The sequence below is a fragment of the Chelmon rostratus genome, chromosome 5 (genome assembly GCF_017976325.1).
Source record: "Chelmon rostratus isolate fCheRos1 chromosome 5, fCheRos1.pri, whole genome shotgun sequence".
Lineage (NCBI taxonomy): Eukaryota > Metazoa > Chordata > Actinopteri > Chaetodontiformes > Chaetodontidae > Chelmon > Chelmon rostratus.
In genome coordinates, this window is record NC_055662.1 from 15643599 (window position 1) to 15667995 (window position 24397).

Sequence of the window (24397 nt, forward strand, 5' to 3'; positions counted from 1 at the left end):
CGTTTACTTCATTACTGTGCTGAGAGACTATGTGGTGATAACATTCAGTGTTTTTTCACCAAAACACAGTGTGCATCCTTGATGTTTTGTGAGGAAGGAAATGCACTCAAACGTGCTTCCTTTGAATATTTAAAATTGTGCAGTGTTAAATCCATGTTTGCTAGCTTGCCTTTGTGGGCACGCTGCAGTGCTCTTTTGCACATTACCATCACAGGGGACCTGTCTGACGTACTTTCCATTTTATTCTACTGTACTTCACTGCATTTTGGATGAAAATATTATGCTTTTGCTCCTTTAGACCTGCATTTATTTGACATAATCTACAATTACTTTACAGATTAAGATCTGACGTGCAAAACATATGATCACATTAGGACACATGATTCATTATAATAGATTCAATGACGTACATGTATGTAACATAGCTCTAATGTAAGTTAATGCATTAGCAATATTAATCACTTATTATATAATAATATAACACTGGCAAAGGTTATTCTGCCTGCATAATGAGTGCATTTGTACATTTAGCAGTTAATAGTTCTATACTCCTACTTAAGAAACACTTCCAATAACATTTATTGCAATACAGTGGTATTGTTTCTTTCACTTAAGTAAAAGAAAATCTGATTATTTCTTCTACTGCTGAGCATAAAATAAGAGAAACCGCTACAATCACTGCCATTGTCTTCACTGTTTATGTGATTCTAATGATAGGGACATCTGTGTGATCAAAGTGACCATGTGAATCAATACCAACATGGTGTGAAAATATGTGTATTCACTTTATTGAAGCTATAAAATGCAGATATATTGTAAGCCCTCACATGTGCATGGTAAAAATCTGTTAACCTAATCTATTAACCACATCCATGTACTGCTTAAGGTGCAGAAAACACAGGCTCAGATTATAGATCTCTAAAATCTGCATTACAAAAACAGTTTTTCCCATTTTCTACTTGATGCTCCTTCCTTCTCATGTCTAAAATTGCAGGATGGATCAATAAAAGCATTCAAATGAATCGAGCCAGCACTATAAAGCAGAAAATGGAAGTGCAAAACACGGCAGAAGCGTGAGATATTGCGTTGCCATGGAAATGTTATCTTGTTAGGTGGTGACACAATTTAGAGATACGTACATGGTTAAGAAATATTATGTAAGCGCTCCCTCTCTCGCGCCTCCTCTGTCTCTCTTTCTCCCTGTCTGTTAGAGCGCAGATTATCGTTGATGTAATAAAATCCAGCCAGCCAGTGAATCGAAATGACAGATACATAAAAAGCAGGGATAGATGGAGGGAGGATGGAGATGGAGATGGAGGAGGGTCTCTGAGTGTATGTGTGTGTTCCAATAACCTTGGTGACTCTGTCCCCATCCCATCCCCACTGCAGGGGCTGAAGCCCGTCCATTCTCCTGCGGGGTAAACGTCTCTCCTCTGGACTCAGTTTGGTTCACTGAATCCTTACTGAGAGAGACACAAAGAGATGGAAGTATGAAGGGACGTGGGGAGGAGGTGGAGGAGGAGGAGGAGTGGGTTTCGACAGCAAGAGAAGTGAGGATGCTGGTTGAGCCGGGCGGAGGAGGAGGAGTGGGATGAGAGGTGAAGTGCAAAGAGAGAGGAGGAGGAGGAGGGAAGAGGTGGTTGGGAGAAGAGAAGAGGAGGGGAGAGCACGTCCATGCAGAGCTCAGTCTTCTCTGTTTTCCCTGACTAAGAATAGCAGCTCTTCTGGTAACCCAGTGCCCCAGGACATGACCATTTGAATAAAAGCCTCTATCACTTCACATAATGCCTGGTGTGTGTGTGTGTGTGTGCGTGCATGCTCTACTGTAGGTGTGTGCCTCTGCCTGCATGTGTCTGTGCAACACAAGTGTGTGGAAGCATTTTGAAAGGCAGATACTCAGGGAAATTCATCAGAATGAGAAGAGGGACAGACAGGAAACGAGAGCGAGAGAGACAGAGCGGGCTAATTGATGGTGATGATAATGGGCTGGTGGGGAAGGGAGGCACAGACGACTCTCGCTGCTTTATTTCAGTGAGCAAATAACTCTGTCATGTGCGTCGAGCCACCCACCCTCCCCCGTCCTGTACTTCCCACGCTGTGCGCTCTGCCTGCTTCATGTAAAGTCTGTGGAACTTTATACGGGATGAATCTGGGCAAGGGAAGAGCGTGAAAAGCGAATGCAGTTGAAAGCAATGTTTCCATATGTCTGTGCCATATGTGTGATTAGCCGTGGCTAGCAGTGGCAGTGGAGCAACCAAAACATCTCCTGTAAAATGCGCCTGTTGGCACGGCCGAGGAGCCGTAGATGTGTTTGGTCGCAGTGTCACAAAGAAAAACAAAACTTTTCTCTCTTTGTCTCTCTGCCCTCAGCACTACTTCCTCATCGTGTTCGGTCACGATGGACAGAAGCCTCTGGAGCTGCGGACCGAGGAGGAGGCTGAGTGTGATGAATGGGTAGAGGCCATCCAGCAGGCGAGGTACACATGTAGATTTGTATAAAGGGGATTTGCACAGCAGGAAATATGACATCAGACTGCATGACCACAGCTTGATGTGATGTGACAGAACATTAAGATTAGAGAGCATAAGCATGAACTTTAAAGGCCATACTGGTGTTTTTTTAAAATGTTATAGCCCATTGAATATAAATCATGTATAATTCACCGCAAATCTGACTGCGTTCCAAAGAACACTTAACTTTTTGCACTTGTTTCCTGCCTTCCACGACTCATTAGTTGCAGTTTATTTCTGCAAGATTGGAAAATTTGATTTATATACGCAGTAATCCATCTTTCGTTTTGTCAAACTGACATTATTGTTGTGTGAAATTACTGCAGCAGCTTTTAAAGCTCTTGCTAGTTGATGTATACATTTTTTGAACCAGATGGCCGACTTAACCCACATCACACTGTGGTTCAAAGGTCGGTAGACCTACACAGGTGTTTTGACGATCCATGTATGTGAGAGTAATTCCTTCTTACGCTTTAAACTTTGCTGCACCTATTAGAGTGGGAAAATCTAACCCTTCATCATTCTAATTGGTACACGTAGTTTGACGACCTCATGTAGTTCTTAGCATTTTGTAGCTTCGTCCACTGGTTTCAAACCAGTGATGAAATTAAGGACCAAAATGCAGAAATATCTGGTGACTGTTCAAACTTTGGCAGAACATTTTGTGTTCTTTTAAGGGCGCTGCTGCGCACAGCGAGAAGCTGGTTGAGAAAATCAGTTTTCAGGGCGTTTGAGATTTGAGGGCTTCACACAGCACAGGACCCCTTAGCATTCATTTCAATACGCTTTTCAAAAATGAGTGTTCTTGTTATTCCCTCATTTTCTGCCACAACACGCAGCTTAAAGACATGTAAATTTTTTCTTATAGGCTACTATTCAGTCATGTTTATGCCCAGCATCCCGTTTAACTGATATCTCTGCATATATTTGTGGACTCTTTATTTTCAGTTACTCTGACATCATCATTGAGCGCGAGGTTCTGATGCAGAAATACATCCACCTTGTGCAGATAGTGGAGACGGAGAAAGTGGCTGCCAATCAGCTGCGTACCCAGCTAGAAGATCAGGACACAGAAATCGAGAGGCTCAAGGCAGAGGTACGGCATGCATGTGTGGACACTCACGCACACACCTACACGCCAAAAACATATTATCCTGAATATTTTAATAATATCAAACCCCATTTTCATACTGCTTGTGGTCAGCTCTTTTCCAGCAACAGCCATTTTTGCATTCAGTAATTGCCTCTATCATGTGGTATTTACATGTGTGAAACAAGGCAGTGAGTACAGTAAACAGGATGCAGGACAAAGGCAGTGCATGTGTCATCTCAGTGAGGTCGTTGATGACATCCTTCTTCAGTGTTCTTTAAAAACCTCTCAGGCCACAGTTCGTTTGGCTGCGCTGTGGATACGTGAGCTGCTCCCCCTCTGTTGCATTTCCAGCCCCTTCAAACATGCTTACTGCCCCTAGAGGTTGAGACAAGTATAGCATTTTAAATGGAACTCCAGGGCGGTGTAATTAAAATGTGCCTGTCATGAACACAAGCAACCAGAGGTGTTGCCAAATCAAGCGAGACTGAAATCAACTTTAAAACAGAGAAATATGAAATCACCTTGGTCATAACTACCATAACAAAGAGATTATGGTCTTTGTTCTATGCCCCTTCATCCCAAAGGTGAATTCCGATTGAAGTTAAAGGGGCCTTTGGAGTGTTCTTGAGAAAGCACTCACTGTTCCTCAAACATGTGAAATGCATTTTTTTCCTCCTTAAACATTTGCAAAGCTAATTTCTTGAATATGTTCAATTGTACATTGTTCACATACCATACCTTCTCGCTAATAGTCTTCTTCTGCCTTGTCTTTATTGGCACTCAACTGCATTTCTTTGAGCATTAACTGCTGCCAGCTGCTGATCGGCAGAATAAACTGAAGCTTGTGGCGGGAGTGTTTTGCATTGTCCACATGCAAAAGTGTTCATCCATTGCGCCTTTAAATCCGTTGGTCAAAATCTCCACAGCATGTCTTTAAGTCCACATTTTCCGTAGTCATTTTTCCGAGCTTTTTATAGGCTTTGAAATACTGTATGCATGCATAAAGTTGGCATCACTCACTCGCTCACCAGCACGCCCACACAGCTCTGTGATCACTCTCCTGCCATGAATCATCTGAAGAGTGATCCAAGGAGAAACACATGTATATACCTGTATGTGTACAATATATACCAATTTCCCGATGGGTATGCAGTGTGTGTGTGTGTGTGTCTTCTCACGGCTGTGTTTGTGGCGTCGGAGGAGTGGGTGTGAACGGTACTCATTCACCTCCAAGCGTAGGAGGAGAATCCCACCGCTCAATAAAGGCAGTCCATCAGCATCCTCACAAAACTGCTGCAGTTACGTATGCTTATCGAACGCAGCACGCTTCTGTTCTGCCTTCACAGCACGATAAATCAGACGTGTGCGCTCACACACAAAACACAACTGACCTCTGCAACATTGTCTTCAAACACACAAATGACAACAGGTAATTATTGGTTTTATGGTAAGCTCTAATCTTTTCTGATGTAAAATAAGTGACATCACCATCAAACCGCTTAGATTAGAGCTGGACGGTAATGTCTTATTGTTTATAGTCTTTGACTGGAATCTAGTCCAAATGAGTGATTCCAGTAAACTGTAGATAGAAAAACAAATAAATGTTGTATTACAGTATTGTATTGCTGTGTTGAACATCAGTTTTAAAATGTTATGCATGTTATACATTGACATTGGGTTTTTATGTTGTTTGATATTGTGACATTGATTTTAACCATATCGTCCAGCCACAAATGAGTGTGTACAGTGTGTATATACTGGTGGGTGTGATATAAAACTCTAGAAGAATCCACTGGTAGCAGTGATCTTTTTTGAAACGCTTCATTTTGAGCATCAGTGATCTCTGAATAATTTTACAGTAATTTCTGTGAAACTTTCTTGGAATTAACTTAGTATTTTTATACTAATTATGAGCGAACTAACTCATTTTAAACCCATTCATGCATTATTCTCTATATACAATGTTGAATTGTCTTTGCAGTGTTGCATGTTCAGCTGACCTGCTTTCTAACAAAGAGACTGTCAGGTTACACTACCAATAGTTGGAATTAATTAATGGGAAGTGTTCTAGCAGTTAATACATAGTTCTTTATAGGAAAACAGGATGTTATTAGGAAATAATTCAGAAGTGGCGTGACTTCTCAGATTTTTGAATGTCTCTGTTGTATCAGATAAAAAGTGATTCCTTTCTGCATGCTCTCCTATGTGGCACGCAGATGACCAGAAGGCTTTGCAGAGTTATTCTTTATGCACAGGTGCTTGATTGAAATTAATTCTGGTCTGTGCAGCAGTTGGCCGCTCAGTGGGGCAGCCGCTAACATGCTCCATAAATCACAGCTCCACTGTCATTTCCAATGCGCGACTCATCTGTGTCAATAACGTATAAATATTTTGCCTGTATAGGCTGCCTCTGTTTTCAGGAAAAAAATAACACTATGGTTCAATGGATTTGGCTGTTACGCTGCTTTTAGCTGTAATTCTCCCTCAGAGCAACAAGTGTATGGCAGACACTTCTCCCTGCCGCCACACACTGTGATTATATCTCACTGGCAGGATACACTAAGCCCTGCTGGTAATGAAAATGCTAACGATAGGCATTTTATATTAGGAAACATCTGCCTCTGTAATTGGGCCCCTCATGAAAAAAGGATTAGTCTCTGAGAGCCAGTGTGCAGTTGGTGATCCATCTCATTAAAACATATACTCTTGTTTGTTTGTTTTGTGTGTGTTGCTCCGTGTTTATGAATAATTAAACCAACTAGCCACTATAACTGTCAACAGTTGGCAGACTGGCTCCTCTCTGCTGCCATTTGCACGATAGCGCTAGTGAATAAGGAAATCAAGATGAAATCGTGTGGCCGAAAATGGCTTTGGTTTCAACTTTCATGCTTTCCTTCATCTGTGATAAACTGACGTTGTCAAGAAGCCTGAAGCTAAAAGCGAATAGGTGAGCGTAATGTAGTACCAGAGCCAGTTTAATAACATTTTAGGTTCGGCATCAGCCAGGCTTATTCCCTTTGTGATGTGTCTCAGTTTTCACACCCGGAAGATGACATTAAGGTTGTGGTAGGCGGCTGGCTTTTCTTACCTGCAGCGAGTAAATGTCACATGTCTAAAGGCTAATCTGACTCTGCTGTGTGAAGAGAGTAATTCACGGCTGTAAAGACAATATAAGATCTGTCATAATTAGATACATTAGCTCTTATTTTATGGTTTCCATGGATTGGTTTCTGCCAGAAATAGAGCATATTTAGCTACACAGGATTATACTTTGTCTCCAGTACCTGCTGTGCTCTACAATGCACTACAGGTGATCAGGCACTTAATTTGCTTACTGCCACCAGCTGATAGCAGCCCTCCCCCTTCTCAGTCATTCTGTCTTTCTGAACGAAGGCACCAGATTAACAAAGATGAGGAAGTTTGATGTCTATCTTGTGTGTAGTCACTCACATTATTCTCGTATTGTTTGTGTCTGAATTTCTTTAAAGATTGTAGCTCTGAACAAAACTAAGGAGCGAATGCGACCTTACCATGTCAACCATGAAAATGAAGACCCGGATATCAAAAAGATCAAAAAGGTAAATAAAGATTTTGCTAAAAGCCCATTTCAGCTACAACTCAGGATTTGTGCGTTTTCTTCTCTCTGTAACCCGCTGTGTTGTGTGTGAGCATGGTGCATGCACAGCATGCATGCATAACTGGGTCTAAGATACCTTGTTTGCATCTCCTCAGGTGCAGAGCTTCATGCGGGGCTGGCTCTGTCGGAGGAAGTGGAAGATCATCGTTCAGGACTACATCTGCTCTCCTCACGCTGAGAGCATGAGGAAGAGGAACCAGATCGTCTTCAACATGGTGGAGGCAGAGACGGAGTATGTAAATAGGTTATGCCTAGAGTGCCAGCAAGCACTGTTGAAAAGTTGCACTATTGTTGAGCTTTTGCGGTGCATGATATAAATCTCACGTACTGCAGACGGGGACAAAGGAAAGGATGCTCTTAATGATGTGCTGTACTTAAAGCAATACACAGCAGGCTTGGGCATTACTGTATGCGTTTTAAAGATAAATCTGAATTTCTATAACATTGCCAGGGGGTCTGCTGTACCATGCTGATCTGAAGCCTGTTTAAATCTAAACTCAGACATTATAAGTTGATATATGAATCTTTTTCTCTTCGTCCATGATGACAGGTACGTCCACCAGCTTTACATCCTGGTCAACTGTTTCCTCAGACCTCTGAGGATGGCTGCCAGCTCCAAGAAACCCCCCATCAGCCATGATGATGTCAGCAGCATCTTCCTCAACAGGTGTGTGTGTCCGTGTGAACGTGTTCGCGCGGAATTGAGCAATGTGTTGATCATGCCAGAGGCACGTGTAGAGGCAGATACTGAGGACTCGTTTTGTTTTCACACTGTGTCTTCAGTGAGACCATCATGTTCCTGCATGAGATTTTCCACCAAGGCTTGAAGGCGAGGATAGCCAACTGGCCAACTCTAGTGCTGGGTAAGCTGTTATTTAACTGCACACAAAACACACAAATATATACACACCGTGTGCATACGCTCTGCAGCCTCTCAGTTACATCAAGGTCAGGTTTTCAATGGTCCTCCACATTCAGTTTGTCTCGTTCCAACGTCAGAATTGACGTCTTACTGCTTCATCCTCTCTCTCTCTCTCTCTCTCTCTCACACACACACACACACACACACGCTCATTTCCCTATCTCAGTCTGCAACAAGCACACTCATTGTCTTGACAGACAATGACCACCCGGACCAGAAGGCATCCCACAAATTCACCTCCTAAAACAGAAGCCCCCTCGGCAGATAAGCATCACCTAGGAGACAGACTGCTGAAAGACACGGCAGCAAATTACTTGTGACAAACTCAAAAACAAAAGGGCTGAATGTCACCGTTATCTGACTCTCTGCTTCAGGCTGACGCTGAGTGCAGAGTTTTGATCAACAATATGTTTTACATCAAATCAATGTGCGTAGCATCTTGAGTACAGATTGTTTCCATTTTGATATTGAATGTTTATCCTCTAATACAACATGCTTTTAACCTCATGCAGATTATGTTCAAATGAATACAAACATCCATCTGTGACCAATACAATGAAGCGTCTTTAAATCTGTTTTTCCTTGTTTCTTCCATGGTTTAAATTTTTTTGTCTTTTTTCAGGGCACGCCTATTGAAATGTAGCTAATCATTTAGTTTTCTGTATTAGAAAATAACATCTGCTTCAGTCATTTACATACATAACTCTTCAAGTGAGGTTTTTTCATTCTTTGAGTAGACTTTGACATGTATTTAACATGATGAAGCTTATTGGTGTTTGTTTTCCAAAACAATGTGATCAATAAAGAAACACTAGATGTGTTTGTGGAGTTTCGTCAGTCGGTTTCACAGCTGCACATCTGAAAAGATGACAGTTTCCACATTTCCCCCCAACATTACTTTGGCCAGATCCCCTCCACCACCTCCTCCTGTGTACTGTATGTGTGCTGCTATTGGCTGTAATTTGAGTTTTATTGCTCTCGTATAGTTTGTATTTGAACTGCTCTGATTTTATGCACTTATAATTATTTAATTTTTAAGTTTCTTTACTTATCTATACTCATTTATTTATTTTCTTTATTTTGATCATCATCATCATCATTGATCTTTTACCTGGGTCTATGAGTACAGGTGCACTGCTATGCAGTGAGTCAAGCTCACTTCCATTAAAGGTTGAACACAGCAGTTGAACTTTTAAGTTTTAATTGGAAGCAACTGTCAACCAGTGAAAACAATATTTGACATTGAGAAACAATGAGATAGGCAATTCATAATCAAGAATTAGACTTACGTTCTCATATAAATGAGGACTAGACTGGTGCTGGCAGTCAAATTAGTTATGCTGTTCCTTATGCAAGGAAGAAAGTATCACCAGTGACAGATCAACATTAAGGCCTACTTCGAACTGCAGAATATTGAATAATCTGGTAAGCATACACAGAGAGTCCACAAGAGTAAAAATAACATGTGCAACAGTTAGCCCATCAATGAGCTACTTTGAATGTTCTATTAGCAACGCATCAGCCTCAGACCACTAGTTTGGTTAGCAGTAAACTTATCTCAGCTTTTAAATCAGAAATCAACATTTATAATGGAAACAGTACCCAGATCTGATGCTCCAGGGACATTTGGGGAGTAAATAAAAGACGCCTGTCAATATTTGGTTGGTCACAGATCTGACAAAAGGCTCAAATTAACAACGGCAATTAAACTGCTCTGGAGCTGTGCCTGTAGTGGTTGCTATAGCAACACAATATTTGGTGGCAGAAAACTTCATGCCTGGGTTTGTACCCTCATGTGACTGACATGCTATATGTTCGTGTTGTTGTTTCTAGCCGACCTGTTTGACATCCTGCTGCCCATGCTGAACATCTATCAGGAGTTTGTGCGGAACCACCAGTACAGTCTGCAGGTTTTGGCCAACTGCAAGCAGAACAGAGACTTTGACAAGCTGCTGAAACAGTACGAGTCTAACGCCGCCTGCGAGGGAAGGATGCTCGAGACCTTCCTAACGTACCCCATGTTCCAGGTAGATCATGGGCCTTTTCACAAACATACCACGAGAGACTTGTTCATATATCTCACCATTGCTCCTCTCTCCCACAAGATTCCTCGCTACATCATCACCTTGCATGAGTTATTGGCGCACACGCCTCATGAGCATGTGGAGCGCAAGAGTCTTGAATTCGCCAAGTCCAAATTAGAGGAACTGTCCAGGTATGTGTCCGGTTGTCAGAATTATTTCCTGATACATCTTGATATTGAACAATGAACCGATGTGTATTTGTGCGTGCTCAGAGTAATGCACGATGAGGTGAGTGACACGGAGAACATCCGGAAGAACCTGGCCATAGAGAGGATGATAGTGGAGGGCTGTGACATCCTGCTGGACACCAGCCAGACCTTCGTCAGGCAGGGTAAGCTTCCTTAGCTCCCAGCGCTGTTCACCATCAGCAAAGCAAAGACCCTTCTGCCTGTCAACCTGTGTTCTGAGAGCACAGACATAGTATCTTGGCGGAGCTCGGTCACTGAATCATGACATGAGCTACAGTAATACTTTCCACTGGGGGACATTGGACTCATTTAAATTAAAAAGACTGATGTAGACAAGATAATATTTTCCAAATGAATTATTCTCAAGCAGTTCAAAACAGAATGTTGTACTTATTTTGTTTAATCGCATTTCATGTACATTTAGCAGTTTCCTTCATGCTGTAAGCACTTGAACTGTTGCACCGAACACACTGTTGTGTTTTAGAAGGATGCTCTTCCAAGTTTTGATGACATCCAGCTCTTGTTTCTATGGACTTTCAAAGCACTTATAGTGAGTTGCTTTGAACAAAACATATGCAAAGTTAATGTAATGGAATGTAAGATTGTAGATCTAACACCGCTCACTTCTCGTTCTCTGGAAATAAATTGATTGCCTGGTGTAAGCCAAAGTCTTGGCGTGCAGTCTGGGTGCCAGAACCAACAGTCTGCCTAATCTAACAAAACAGAGTCATTCTTGATCAATGTGATCTCAGATGTACTGCATAAATTGTGCTGTATTTATCAGGAATTGCTTCAAGGCTGGAGACACGGTCCCATAAAGACACTGGTCCAAGACCTGCGAAATCTTCATCCTGTTGACGTGCTCTTGAGAAAGACATAGCTGCACCAGTGTTCATTAATTGCTACAGCGTGCAATCCCTAATGAGCTAACTGATCTCCTGATTAGTCGAGGATGCTTATACACAGATCAAGTCGAAGACAATTTTCCATTTAAGGTGCAGTAAACGTACTGAGTGAACATGCAGAGTGTGTGCTGCTTTACGACTGCACGGGAGAGTAGGTTGTGATGTTCCTCCTGCAGTTTTAAGTAGTTTTTGCCACCCATTTAAATAATCTCCTCCATTTTTTAGGTGCTCCATTTGCCAGGTGCACACACAAAATACACGTGTGCAGAAATGTTCAGCAACACTGCTTTTTACGCACGTATGTTTGCTTAGTAAACACAGCCCTCAGCCCAGTGTCAGCTTAATGAAATGTAACGTAATCCTGTGCCAATCCTGCTCCTCAGGCTCTTTGATCCAGTTGCCGTCGGTGGAACGAGGGAAGCTAAGTAAGGTCCGTCTGGGCTCTCTCTCACTGAAGAAGGAAGGGGAGAGGCAGTGCTTCCTCTTCACCAAACACTTCCTCATCTGCACTCGCAGCTCCGGGGGAAAACTGCACCTTCTCAAGGTGAGAACATCTCAAGAAATTCTAAATTAATTTTAGGAATTGATCTCTTTTGTTGTAAAAGCCAATAAACTATTGTTGATATTTGCTATTAACCCTGTGCAGCAAGGTGGAGTTTTGTCCCTGATCGACTGCACCCTCATAGAGGAACCAGACGCCAGTGATGAGGAGTGTAAGTTTATTACATCAAAGAAGCAGTGCTTCCATGATAGTCGACACACAGGCAGCTCTTATTGGCTCATTTAGACCCTTCACCACTCACAGAGGTTAATTAGGTGTCAGATGATAAGTGTCCAGAAATTACTTCCCTTTAAATATCAGATGCTCACCCCTTTAAATGTCAGGTTTTGATCTTTTGACATTACAGATCCATTATTTTTTTTTCCAAGGAATCATTTTGCAAATGTGGAGATTGATGAAGCACACGTACAGCCACACGAACCAAGTGCACATGCATGTGCACACCTCCTTTTAACACACACCTTCATACTTAAGCCTCAGGGGTGCGTAGAATGGAGATAGCAGGTCTGCTTAATTAACCCTCTGTGTGTGTGTGTGTGTGCGTATGTGTGTGTGTGTTTGTGTATTTTTTTACTGTCATCATCATTAAGGATGGGTGTTCTGTAAAAAGCTCTTTCTTTTTCCTCTTTCATGCAGCTAAAGTTGGCGGTCAGGTATTTGGCCAGCTGGACTTTAAGCTTGTAGTAGAGCCGGCAGACTTGCCTTCATTCACTGTGGTGTTACTGGCACCATCGCGGCAGGAGAAGGCAGCATGGACCAGTGATATTAGCCAGGTAATACACAAACACACACCCATACAAACACAGAATAACAAGAACCTCCAAATAGCGAGAGCATGTCTCCACCGGGCATTGAGAAGGCTTAGTGATAAGTAAACACAGACACGGGTGCAGTTCCCCAGAGGTGAGTTCAGCTCACTGCCTCACTACTTCACAAACAGATCAGCACCAAACAAGCATGTCAGACTGGATTCAATCTTATCAGGCAAAAAAATACAGTGACAGTTTTAATTTGCTTCATTTTCCCTATAAAGCTGACTTATAATTTGTATTTTCTTCAATTCTCAGCATCAGTTCTAATTCAGTACATAGATCTGCTTTGAATGTTTTGGGTCAAGCAAGCATGAAAATTATTATTAATAAAGACTGACTTTTTCCACATTCCTTCACTTAACTCTCTCATTATCTTCCTTTTCTCTCTGCCTCTGTAGTGCATAGATAATATCCGCTGTAATGGTTTGATGACCAGTGTGTTTGAGGAGAACTCTAAAGTCACTGTGCCACATATGATCAAGTAAGTATGTTTGTGTCTGTGAAGAGGAATACCCATGTCTTCATGCCACTGTTGCAAAACATGAGTTTATAATGTAGCTTACCTGAGTGAAAACATTACAGTTGTGTTGATGTACAGTAAACTTTTAGGCTGAATGTTATGTATTATGCTTTTTTATATTTATTTATGCTGTTGCTGAAATCCGCTCAACGGTATTCTTTGGTATCCACTCTTATTTTTAGCTTCCGTCTTTGGATTATATGGATTTTGTTTATTGAGTTCTCTCTTTTACTTGGCTGTTTTTGCTGTTCAGCTACTTTCATAACCTTTTCCTTGCTTAGCAGCCCAGCAGTCACCCATGCTCGGTTATGCGTGTGTGTGTGTGTGTGTGCGTACGCGTATGTCCATCAGATCCGATGTGCGTCTCCATAAAGATGATGTTGACATTTGCTTCAGCAAGACGCTCAACTCCTGCAAGGTCCCCCAGATCCGCTACGCCAGCGTGGAGCGGCTGCTTGAGAGGCTGACCGACCTGCGCTTCCTCTCCATTGACTTCCTCAACACCTTCCTGCACACATACAGGATTTTCACCACGGCTATGGTGGTCATGGACAAACTGGCTGACATCTACAAGAAGCCCTTCTCCTCCATACCAATCAGGTCTAACAGTGCAAACACACAAATGCTGCACGCATTCACAAACACAGAAGAGGTGCATGTTGTGCTCGCACATCACCACCACAGAGGTAAAGGCAGCTCATAAATCTTCCCATATTGCACCTTTACTAGAATGGACAGCGTTAAGGTTTTTATGAACATGCACACATTAGTCTACAAGGACGCAAGGAGAATTTTTATCAGCACCCCCCTCTTTGCTTAATTCTGTGAATGATGCAGTCTAATGCGGGTCAGTGTTTTGGATTCGGCATGCAGCTCTCACCTCTGTCCACAAGGCTGAGTACATACTGGCTGGAATACATACCAGCGTTTGTGTGAAGGCCAGCACAACAGATGCTTCAACAAGGTTTTTGGCACAGCCATAGGAATATGTGTCATGTGTGTCTCTCTCTCTGCTTTATTCGTGCTCTCTCTCTCTTATTAGGACTCTGGCTGCTTCAGAATTGTGTGTTTATATTCCTCCCTTGGCTTTACTTAACTCAGCTTTTCAATTGGAAAAGTCTTTTCCTCTGCCCAAGGGCAGGTTTATATGTATAGCCATAACTGGCCATGGCCTGTGGCAGCCTTTGCTGGAAGAGAACAGGAAGGACTCGTCCAGAGACCAGAGGTGTGCAGGAAGGGTAGTGTGGGTGTGTGGGGCAAGTCCTCTTTCTCAAGCCTTTACTTACACAGGATATACTTGATTTTTGCCCATAAAGTCACTCCAGGTGGGCACTTGACCAGCCAAATTCCCCTGCGAGTCAAACCTTTCCACTTTTTTTTGTCTCGTTCATCCACAAGAGAGCCAGTACAATAAGAGGTTTTAAAAGAGAACATATTTTATTCTATTTCAGTGCTTTTAGCCATGATTGTGATGTGGCTCGGGGAATGGCAGTGTTGGTTGTTTCAGTGATCACTTTAATCCAGACTGAAATATCTCAAAACGAATTCAACGATTGCCATGAAAATGTATGCAGACATTAAATATCCCCATTGGATGAATTCTAATGATTTTGCTGATCGCTTAACTTTTCATCTAAAGCCATCGTCAAAACTAATGACATTCTCATGACCCTCAGCTGTAATTTACTTTAGTCTTTAGTGCTAATTACCAAGTGTTACCATGCTAACATGCCTCATGCAGCTGCTAGCATCGCTGAGGATTCCTGTGTATTTAAATGTCATGGCTCATATAATTTTGTGTATTATATGTAAATTCAGCTCTAGCATCCTTGAACATAGAAGCTGAAATGTTTTGGTTGGCTCTAACGTCCCTTGGTTTGTATATTTTTCTAGATCAAAGACATACCCCCTATTTATTTTTTGCCCGGCTCTCTGCCTCCGTGTCTCTCTGGATTTTTCTCCCACGTGGTCATGCGTCAACATCTGGGAGACTGAACACATGCTGCCTCTCTCCTCCTCAAACACACCTTTCCTCTATCAACAGAGTAATTTATCATCCTTCCAACATCTTCCCCCCTACCATCTTCTATCTCCGTCACATCTCCTGCTTGCATTTCCATGACTCGGTCCAACCATCGCATCCATTTAATCTTTGTTCTGTGTCATCCATCCCCCTGTCTCTTCATGTCCCCTCCAACTACAGGGCGCAGTACCACTCATTTGACCGTCTGTCCATCTCATCCATCTGTCCTGACTACAGTCTGAAGATCAAGAAGATAGCCATGGATCAGTCCAAGTAACCAACTCTTCTCTCTGCCCTTCTTCTTCCTCTTTCCAACTTTTCCTGCCTGTTCTTCTTCTCCTCTGGTCTTGGTCTGATGCATGATTTTCCACTTTACTTTTTAATCTACCTGCTATCTATCTCTGTGTATGAACAGCTCACAGGGTTTGTAATTTCACCAGTTTAGGTTGATGATGCATAGATAGAAATGGGAGAAAGAAAATATTTTGTCTGTCTCTGCATCTGGTCTGTAGCATGTTCTCTCACTGGTGCATCACTTCCTCAAGGCTGTTTTTTCTCAATCTATCCATATTGATCCTGCTTTGCCATTCCTCTTCAGTCTGTTTTGTATCGTCCTCTTGAGCATCTTCCGGTGCCTGGTTCCTCTTTTTCCTCTGCTCGATTCAAAGTTCTTCAGCATTCCTCCTCTCTGCTTTTCATGTATCTTTCCTTCCTCTATATCCTCCTTTCATTTCTCCCCCTCCTCTTTCAATCTGGGATGCAATTTGTTCTCCTATTTCCTGCTGAATAACAGGCTTGTGCGAACAAATGATGGCTGTGTTTATCTATGCATGATTACTCCTCCCTTGATGTAGCTCTGTACACATGACTCTCTGAGCAGTGTTAATGTCATCACAAAATCGACAACCAAAATGCTGTTGATTAAAGGTTTTGCACTTTCAGTGCCAAGTAAATAATGCGTTTAAATGTTGCAAATGTAATCTGCAATGAAAGACTGATGTTTTTTTCTACTCTAGTCTATGAAGTGGGCATATTTTTGTCTGCTATAATGTTCCCGTTTAAGGCACTTAATCAGGTGCTAAAATCATAGTCAGTAATTCTCAGCTTTAGAGGTTTTCTAGGGTGTTCACATGCATGATTGCTGAACAGTTTTAGCTTAGTTTGAACCCTTTTTATAGACCCACAGTTTTAGGACAGTGCAGCAAAAAAACAAACAAAACAACAACAATATCCTAAATAGTCGATAAGAATGGAATTTGTGGAGCTGAAAAACAGCATTCTCTCCATCAGTTACCTGACTTCAGTCCAACTGAACATATATTTAAGACCAAACTGGAGGCTAAAAGCATTTTTATAAAGGTTGCAAATGTGCATATGGTTCCTTTTTACCCATCCAGTTGACCAGAAGCAATATTAGCATTCATCTGGAGTCATGTTCTGTTCACTTGATGAATGTAGGTCCAATATTTACCCTCTTTGAGGCTCTTGGTCACCACCAACTGAAGGAAATCTGTAGCTCTTTAGCTGTTAAATTTTCCATTTTCATCAACCAGTCGCTCACTTTGCCTGTCAGCCCCTTGCAGCTGACCAGATGGCCACGTTAATCAGAGCTTTTCATTGAAAACAGCTGCCTGAAACCAACACTGCTGAGCGCAATGAAAGTGAACCAAAATAGTAAACCCCATAGAACTAAAACGATTAGCTGAGAGATGATATAAAGCTCCACAGAGCTGAGGGGAGCTGCGGAGTCTGGTCATGATTCCCTGTGGGTCTGTCACCATAAGCAGCCCCTTTCACATTACATGTAGTTCTTTCATGCTTTGGGTGATAAAGATCAGGATTAGAGCAGCTTCAAGTGTATGTTAGCTTGTCCGACTACATACTGTTCATTAAAACCTGAGGAACCATGCACACAAAGCTCTAAAACTCCAACACTGTTCACCTGACGTGGATGTAAACACCCTAGAATTAAAGCTGAAAGTCAGCACCGTAACCTCAAAGACACTGTTTAATTTCCAGCCTAGTGTGCTGAAGTGCCGCGACAACACAATAGAAATTGTGTCACTGTTCTAATACTTTCTGACTGCACCGTGTGTGCCCACTCATTACAAGTCACGTTGGATAACTACATAAGCTAAATGCTCCGAATGTAACACTGAATGCCTTGAGGTCCTCCGTATGCCATGAAATCTGACATTCTTCCGTGATTCTGCTGTTCTTTATGTATGCCGGTTTATTTAACCCTAAACCAGACAATACATTTTCTATTGAGTCTTTCTTACTTTAAGGCGTACAGACCAACAACAAACAAACAAGCTCTTGTTTCTTGTTGCGTTTTCTAATATCCTCTTACTTTGCTAACATATTGCTTTGTTCCCCTTTCAGGTCCTTGGAGCTGTTCTTTGCCACCAATCAGAATAACAGAGGTGGTGAGCACATAAACGACAAATCTCCCCGTCTCTGCCGCAAGTTCTCCTCTCCACCTCCTCTGTCCATCCCGTCCCGCACCTCCTCCCCTGTCCGAACACGAAAGCTTTCCCTCCACTCCCCCATCACTGCCAGGGTCGGAGGCCTAGACCTAACCAGTCCTCTGTCAAACTCTGGCGTCAACCATAACACTTCCCAGTCTGCTGCCAGTAGCCCCACATCTGCCCACACCCCCCAAACCCCGACGCCTCAGACCCCGACTCCTACCACCTCCTCTCCTCCACCCTCTTCCACCTCTCCACCACCTAACAACTCCAAGTCACCGCAGGACCAAGTTCCTCCCATTCCCTCGTCCCCGGACCAGAGTCCCTGCTCGACTGCAGAGGGGGAGGAGGTGCCCAAGATTGACCCGTTTTGTGGCAAGCTAAGACGTAGCATCCGCAGAGGTGTGTTATAGTTTCCACACAAATAAAGCACAAAAACAGTTTTACCGTACAGCGGGTCAGAGCTGGGTTCTGTCTGAAATGTATCTATGTTATTGGCTGCACAATAGCTGAGCTTTGAGCCTGGTCTCATTCCCAGAGTCTCAAATACTGCAGTTTTCTCATCTCATACAGGGTATCCTGTAGCATCTGCATGACACTCACCAAGCTTTCAATTGCACTGTAGACCCATCCAACAAACACACAACAACACAAGAATGTGTTGGACGGCTGGAGCATTTGCTCTGGCCGTCGAATAATGCCGTGGATGGGTTTACACTGGAGTTAGTTTAGAGACCGGTGTGTCTCATACAGATGATAAAGAGTAACCTGCGTGTCTGTATGAGACGATAAGGGATGGTACAAAGCGTTGGTATTAGATGATCTTCTAATAAGAACCTGTTGGAGCTTTGGTATGACACCAAAACAATACTTTTTTGACACCTTACTTTGAGAAATATTAACAGGATTTTTGACAAAGCCCTTTATTTCACTTCCAAATTTTAAATGTCTAAAAACAAGCAGCAGTAAAAAAAAAACCCCTTCGACTTAAAGATCTAAAAGCAGCAAACCCTGATGTATTCCGTCACCAGAGTTTTGAAAGTGGTTTCAAGTCTGTTTTACCTCTGACCATACCCAACGTGTGGTTTAGTGTTGTGACGTTCACGAACGAACTGGTTCTTTTGAACAGCTCGTTAACATGAACGATGGGAACCGAGTCGCAGCTGGGACCCGTTCTTTTTTTTTTTTTTTCCGGGTTACATGGGGAGGAGCGCTGCCCAGCTGCACGCTGCTTATTCGATACGCAAATAGCATCATGCCACCTTGTGCACGCTGCCTTCACGTGAGTGCGCCAGTAACAAAAAAAGCAAAGCACTGTCAAAGCAGAGTGATATGGCGCCACCCTGTGGAATATTTACAATTAATCCAGATCAGACTTTTTGAAGTCCACACATGTCAAATAAGGTTATAATCAATATTTCAGAATAATTTAAACTCATATTGATGGGATCTAAATTCATTCCTCCCAGTGGTTATTTCCAAAATAAAACAAGTTAAGGCCAGACTGCCTTCTTAAAACTTAAAAAATATAAAAATGAGCCAAATGAGCCAGTTTTTTGAACGGCTCTTTGAAAGGAACGGCTCACCAACATCCGGCTCCCCTCAAAGAGCCATAAATCCCATCTCTAATGTGGTTCCATATGCTCAGAAGTGAGCTCTTTTGCACCTTTAACCACACCCAACTGTTATGTCACAGTGTACTGACACTCCTTGGAGTACATCTCTACATCACGTCAACTTACTCTTAGACCAGATTAAACATTGCTTCTAATATTTCAGTTTTCCACACAGGTTTTTAGTGGTGATCTGCATTTAAGAAATTCTGTCAAAAGATGATTATTGTTCTTTGTAATGATACAGTACTTTTGAAAGCAACAGAGATGAAGACTTTACTCCAAATTTTGTGGGATTTCATCAGGGTGAAATTAAACAAAAATGATGATAGTATGATATCATTCTAATTATTTGTGGGGGCTGTTACAGCCATTCGGAGGGTTGTAAAGCATTAGCAGATTATTCAAATTCTTATAATGTGATTCTGCATTGTGCTTAACTTATTGCCATGTGCACCTTTATAACGTGTGCAGTTTGTTCTGTAAGTATATAAAGTATATATTCTCTGTGACTGAACATCAGCACATAGAGCCTTACTGGCGAACTGAAATGCTTATGAAGAGCTGGAGGTCACTCATCAAATGGCACAGTGTGAAGTGTTCCCTGTCAGAGCAGCACAGGCGCCTGGTGGGACATCATTATCTTCTTGCATTTGTGTGCTTGCAGACTTCCCACCACGCACGCTTAGACCTTCTAATAGTGGTGTTAAACAGCCCTCTCAGACTGGAGAGTGATAGCGTTAGGGCATCTGAAGCAGCGCAGCAAGGACAAGCTACAGTTAGACCCTAATTAGCATGTGTAAGAGTGTGTGCATGAGTGTGTGCCTGTGTGACAGCTGCTAACCGTTCACTAGGAGACAACGAGCCATTAGCACTCATGCTATCGAGCTACTCTCACCTCCTCTGCATTCCGTGTTTCCGTTTCTTTAGCTCTCAATCAGACAGTGTATGTATTTATGCACATACAGATATTTGCATAGCTTCCTATTAGTCTGTTGATCTTGCCCTTTTTCTGTCACTGAGAAAAAGAGTCATGAGGTGAAACCTCTGTGTTTTTCAATTCTGTCCAAGTCAAGCATGCTCATTTTAAAAGAAAAACATCAGGATGCAATAGTAGTACCAAGGACATCTACGATCGGGTGCAGGTACTGTGTGGTGTTTAGTCACTGTGTGTGTGGGGGCTTGTGCTGGAGTGCACATCTAAAGGTTAAATATATGTTTGCATCCAAAGAAATCAAAGGTATGTCGAGTAGACATTTGCAGAGTGAATCAAATACCTAACATGCATGTTTGCCCATACGAATGCAGCTGCACACAGCACATGCAAATGAACATTTACTTCTGCATTTACTTGGTCACACATACACAAAATTTGCAGGGAAAATATCCACTGGCTATGCTGAGTGACCTCTGCATGACTCTGACTTAAGTATAACAAAGTTCTCCTCTCCAGTAGAGCAGCAACAGTACAGGCCATCGCCATAGTCGCCATCACTGTTACTCTTGTCCTTCTCCTCCCCTCCTGTCTAGCTGTGCTGGAGTCGGTGTCACTGGAGAAAATCATCCCAGAGTCTCCTCAGAGCAGTGAGGCAGGAGACATGTCTCCATGCCGTTCCCCTTCCACACCTCGCCACCTCCGCTACAGACAGCCTGGAGGTAATGTGTGTGTGTGTGTGTGTGTGTGCGTGTGGTTTATGACTCATAGACCACAATGCCATAGCCAGAGGCCCTTGCAGTAGGCAGTGCTGTGCCCACTGAGAGTCTGCTCTGCAGAGCCAGGCAAAGATCCCTGACCCTGGAGGATGACATCTCTACTTCAGCGGCACAGTACAAAGCTCGAATACAGCCAGACCTTGGCATAAATGGCAATATGTGTGTGTGTGTGTGTGTATGTATCACTGCAAATGTCTTGGGATTGTTTTCCTTGAGGTGAGCCCAGGACAGATGCAGAGCCAACAAGCAATTGGCAAGCTGAAGTTTGGATGGTGATGATGATGATGATTTCAATTGTGATATCAAAGGTGATGAAGCAGTGAGGATTCCTGTGTGCTGTTGGAGATATTGCCAACATTGAGGAGTATATATATTTTTTTCTGCAAAGTGCCTGTAACAAGAATTACAATGATGACGATGATGATGGTGAATAGCTGCATTTTCAGATTTGTATTTTGCATCTATAATTTTTACAAAGTAGAGATTATAGATGCAAATCTAATCATGTAATGTGTCTATTTTTATAGGCAGTGTACATGACTAATAAAGAAACTTTCAATTGCTTTATATGTAAATACTCATTTGAATATTTCACCAAAATGTTGGCAAGCAAATATCAACTGTTCAGTTAATAATTTGTTTGACACAGGGAAATCACAAAACCAAAGTATTAACCAATGTGGAAGACATTGGACATTTAGGATTAAAAAAAGTTACACTACAAAAAGTTATTTGAATTTCAGAGCATCATTCTTCATCATATTCAGATGAAATGAAGGTTCATTTTTACTCACCTGTGGCTCCTCCCCGTGATGATGACGACACTTCTAACAGCATTTCTGTCGCTGATTATAAATGTGTGTTTGTGTGTCTGCAGTCCAATCAGGGGAGAACTCACGCTGCTCCGTCTCTCCTGCTTCAGCCTTTGCTATTGCCACAGCAGCAGCAGGACATGGTTCACCACCAGGTACGCACATGGACACACACACACACACACACACACACACACACACACACATACAATTAAACACAGTGTAAAACTACAAATAAAGAAAAGGTGTGCTGAAGTTTCAAAGCAAAGAATATATGAGATTTACTAGAGTCCAATGTCATAAAATAGCAGAATGAAGCATTGAAAATATTATCATGTCACTAAATTTATCAAAGTGGGAAGTTCTGGTCCTTGTTTAAGTTTAAGTTTGCAATGATTTCTTTAATTTGATCCTTTTGATTTAATAAAATTACTTTTCAACCACTGAATGATCTTGCTTTTGTTGATGAGTACATTAAAGCCCCAGACCACCGATGAAAGTCTTATATTATCACATAATAATAACACATTCTCTCCGTCTCTTTGCTTTTTGGCTTTAATTCTTCCTCCAGTTTTTACAAACTCTGAAAGAACTTGTGATAAAGATTTCATCATCCGCCGAGCTGCAACGAACAGAGTTCTCAACGTGCTGCGGCACTGGGTCTCCAAACACTCGCAGGTCTGTCTGCACCCACCACCGTCTGTCTGCGTGTGTGTGTGTGTGGGAACCCCTGTTTCTGCTGGGGCCATCAAGTCTGTGGTCTCATTAAAGCAGGGGTCTGATGCATTCGCTCTCTGCTCCACTGCTCTCACTCGGGCGTGTAAACAGCCATATGCACACAAACACACACCGAATGTCGTTGCCATGTCAATTGGACGAGCAGCTCAGCCCGCTTCAGTCCACCTACCTCCTCTTCTGCTAAACAGCTAGTGGTACCTCTAATGAATTGAATATCACGGTAATTGCCTGACTCCCTGCGTAGAGGTCTAACTGCATCGATCTGTTTTATGTATTTTTCTTCAATAGCACAAAATGCTGTGATGACAGGCCAGCTTTGGTAGACTAACTAACACAGAGGCGAGCACAAACACACACATGCACACCCACTCACACAAAGAGCTTGTTAAGACTGACCTTTGAACAAGAGTTAAATTGCGGCGGGAGTGAAAGGGGGAGAGAGAAGGAAAAGGAGGTGGAAACATTGGGAGGCATGAGGGGGCTCAGGACTTCACAGATTATACAGCAGGGACTGGTGATTGGTGCAGTGGAGAGAGTAGACAGAAGTCATTAATTTGCACTGCATCTGTGGTCTTTGTGCTGCATTTCTACTAGAGTTGGGCAGTGTGATAATATAATATACACTAAGACTATACCATTTGTCAACAGTTCATCTCACCAGGAGACATTTATAGTGATATAAAGTTTCAATATGATTTTTGCATGTTAATTATCCTTTAATTTGCTGGATTAGCTCACATTCAAACACTGGTTACGTTAACTGTTATCTACGTAGTTACTGCAGCACAGCTACTTTTGGGATGTGGGTTTAATGGCTGCCACAACAGTTGGACAACAGAAGGTGATTGTCTTATAGTGTGTCAGGCCACAAACCTGAACTATTACTAAAACTACAGACAGCGTGCACAGTGACAGACAATTTTGTATATGTGTTTATATCAGCATCAATTAAACTGTCAGATATCTTTATAATCAGTGAAGTAAGGTATAAAATATACTACAAAATATATTATTACCAAATTAAATCTCATCTTACTTTATTAGTTATCACAGAAACTATCATACATCACTATCTAAGCTGATTTTGTTCACTCTAAACTTCTATTTCTGTGAGGACCAATTCGACTTTTAGACTTTGAGAGAAACATTTCAGTTAGTCTTCGCCTCTTTCGTTAAGGTCTAGTTTTAGATTTTAGAATCAGAATTTGTCTGTGAGAGTCCTTTTAAGTGTAGAAGCTGATTTGTGTCTGTGTTTAGGACTTTGAGATGAACGGGGAGCTGAAGATGTCGGTGATCTGTCTCCTGGAGGAGGTCCTCAGAGATCCAGACCTGCTGCCTCAGGAGAGAAAAGCTACTGCCAACATTCTTAGGTGCACTACACACACAAAAACACAAAAACATGAAGCACAAGTACAGAGTGAAATCAGAATATAGCACTTGAAAGTTAAAGAGTCAAAATGTCTTCATGTAGTGTTAAAAGCTCCCCCTCATTCTACTGTATTCTGTTCTGTTTTATTCTGTTCGACTGTTCGACTCTAGTGCTCTTTCTCAAGACGAGCAGGACGATGCCCAGCTGAGGATAGAGGACATCTTGCAGATGGTGAGAAAACAGCAGCGCATAATATCCCCTCATCGCTTTTTTTCACTGCAAACATCTTGTTATGCTTTTATGATTAACTTGTTATTATTCTGCTGGATGAATTAAGCTGCAGTGAAGAGAAACTCTACCTTTCGCTGCATAACATGCACCTCTCATTATTGCAGACTGGCTGAGTGATACAGCTCAATTTGAA

General features: G+C 42.2%; 1 protein-coding gene across 3 annotated transcripts in view; it reads left to right on the plus strand.

Moving 5' to 3' along the window:
* rasgrf2b (Ras protein-specific guanine nucleotide-releasing factor 2b) overlaps positions 1-24397 on the plus strand; it is a 38547-nt gene that overhangs the window by 10752 nt on the left and 3398 nt on the right. Inside the window, exons 2-22 of one of the 3 annotated variants that reach the window (XM_041937265.1) lie at positions 2371-2477; positions 3460-3607; positions 7093-7182; positions 7337-7473; positions 7792-7908; positions 8025-8104; positions 9997-10190; positions 10269-10378; positions 10460-10578; positions 11724-11884; positions 11987-12053; positions 12539-12675; positions 13113-13195; positions 13586-13834; positions 15438-15530; positions 17643-18130; positions 20872-20997; positions 21932-22021; positions 22438-22544; positions 23862-23974; positions 24144-24204. In XM_041937265.1, coding sequence (XP_041793199.1) covers positions 2371-2477; positions 3460-3607; positions 7093-7182; positions 7337-7473; positions 7792-7908; positions 8025-8104; positions 9997-10190; positions 10269-10378; positions 10460-10578; positions 11724-11884; positions 11987-12053; positions 12539-12675; positions 13113-13195; positions 13586-13834; positions 15438-15530; positions 17643-18130; positions 20872-20997; positions 21932-22021; positions 22438-22544; positions 23862-23974; positions 24144-24204 — 2877 coding nt within the window. The remainder of the gene's footprint in view (positions 1-2370; positions 2478-3459; positions 3608-7092; positions 7183-7336; positions 7474-7791; positions 7909-8024; positions 8105-9996; positions 10191-10268; positions 10379-10459; positions 10579-11723; positions 11885-11986; positions 12054-12538; positions 12676-13112; positions 13196-13585; positions 13835-15437; positions 15531-17642; positions 18131-20871; positions 20998-21931; positions 22022-22437; positions 22545-23861; positions 23975-24143; positions 24205-24397) is intronic. The other 2 variants (XM_041937267.1, XM_041937266.1) reach the window with 2 other exon arrangements.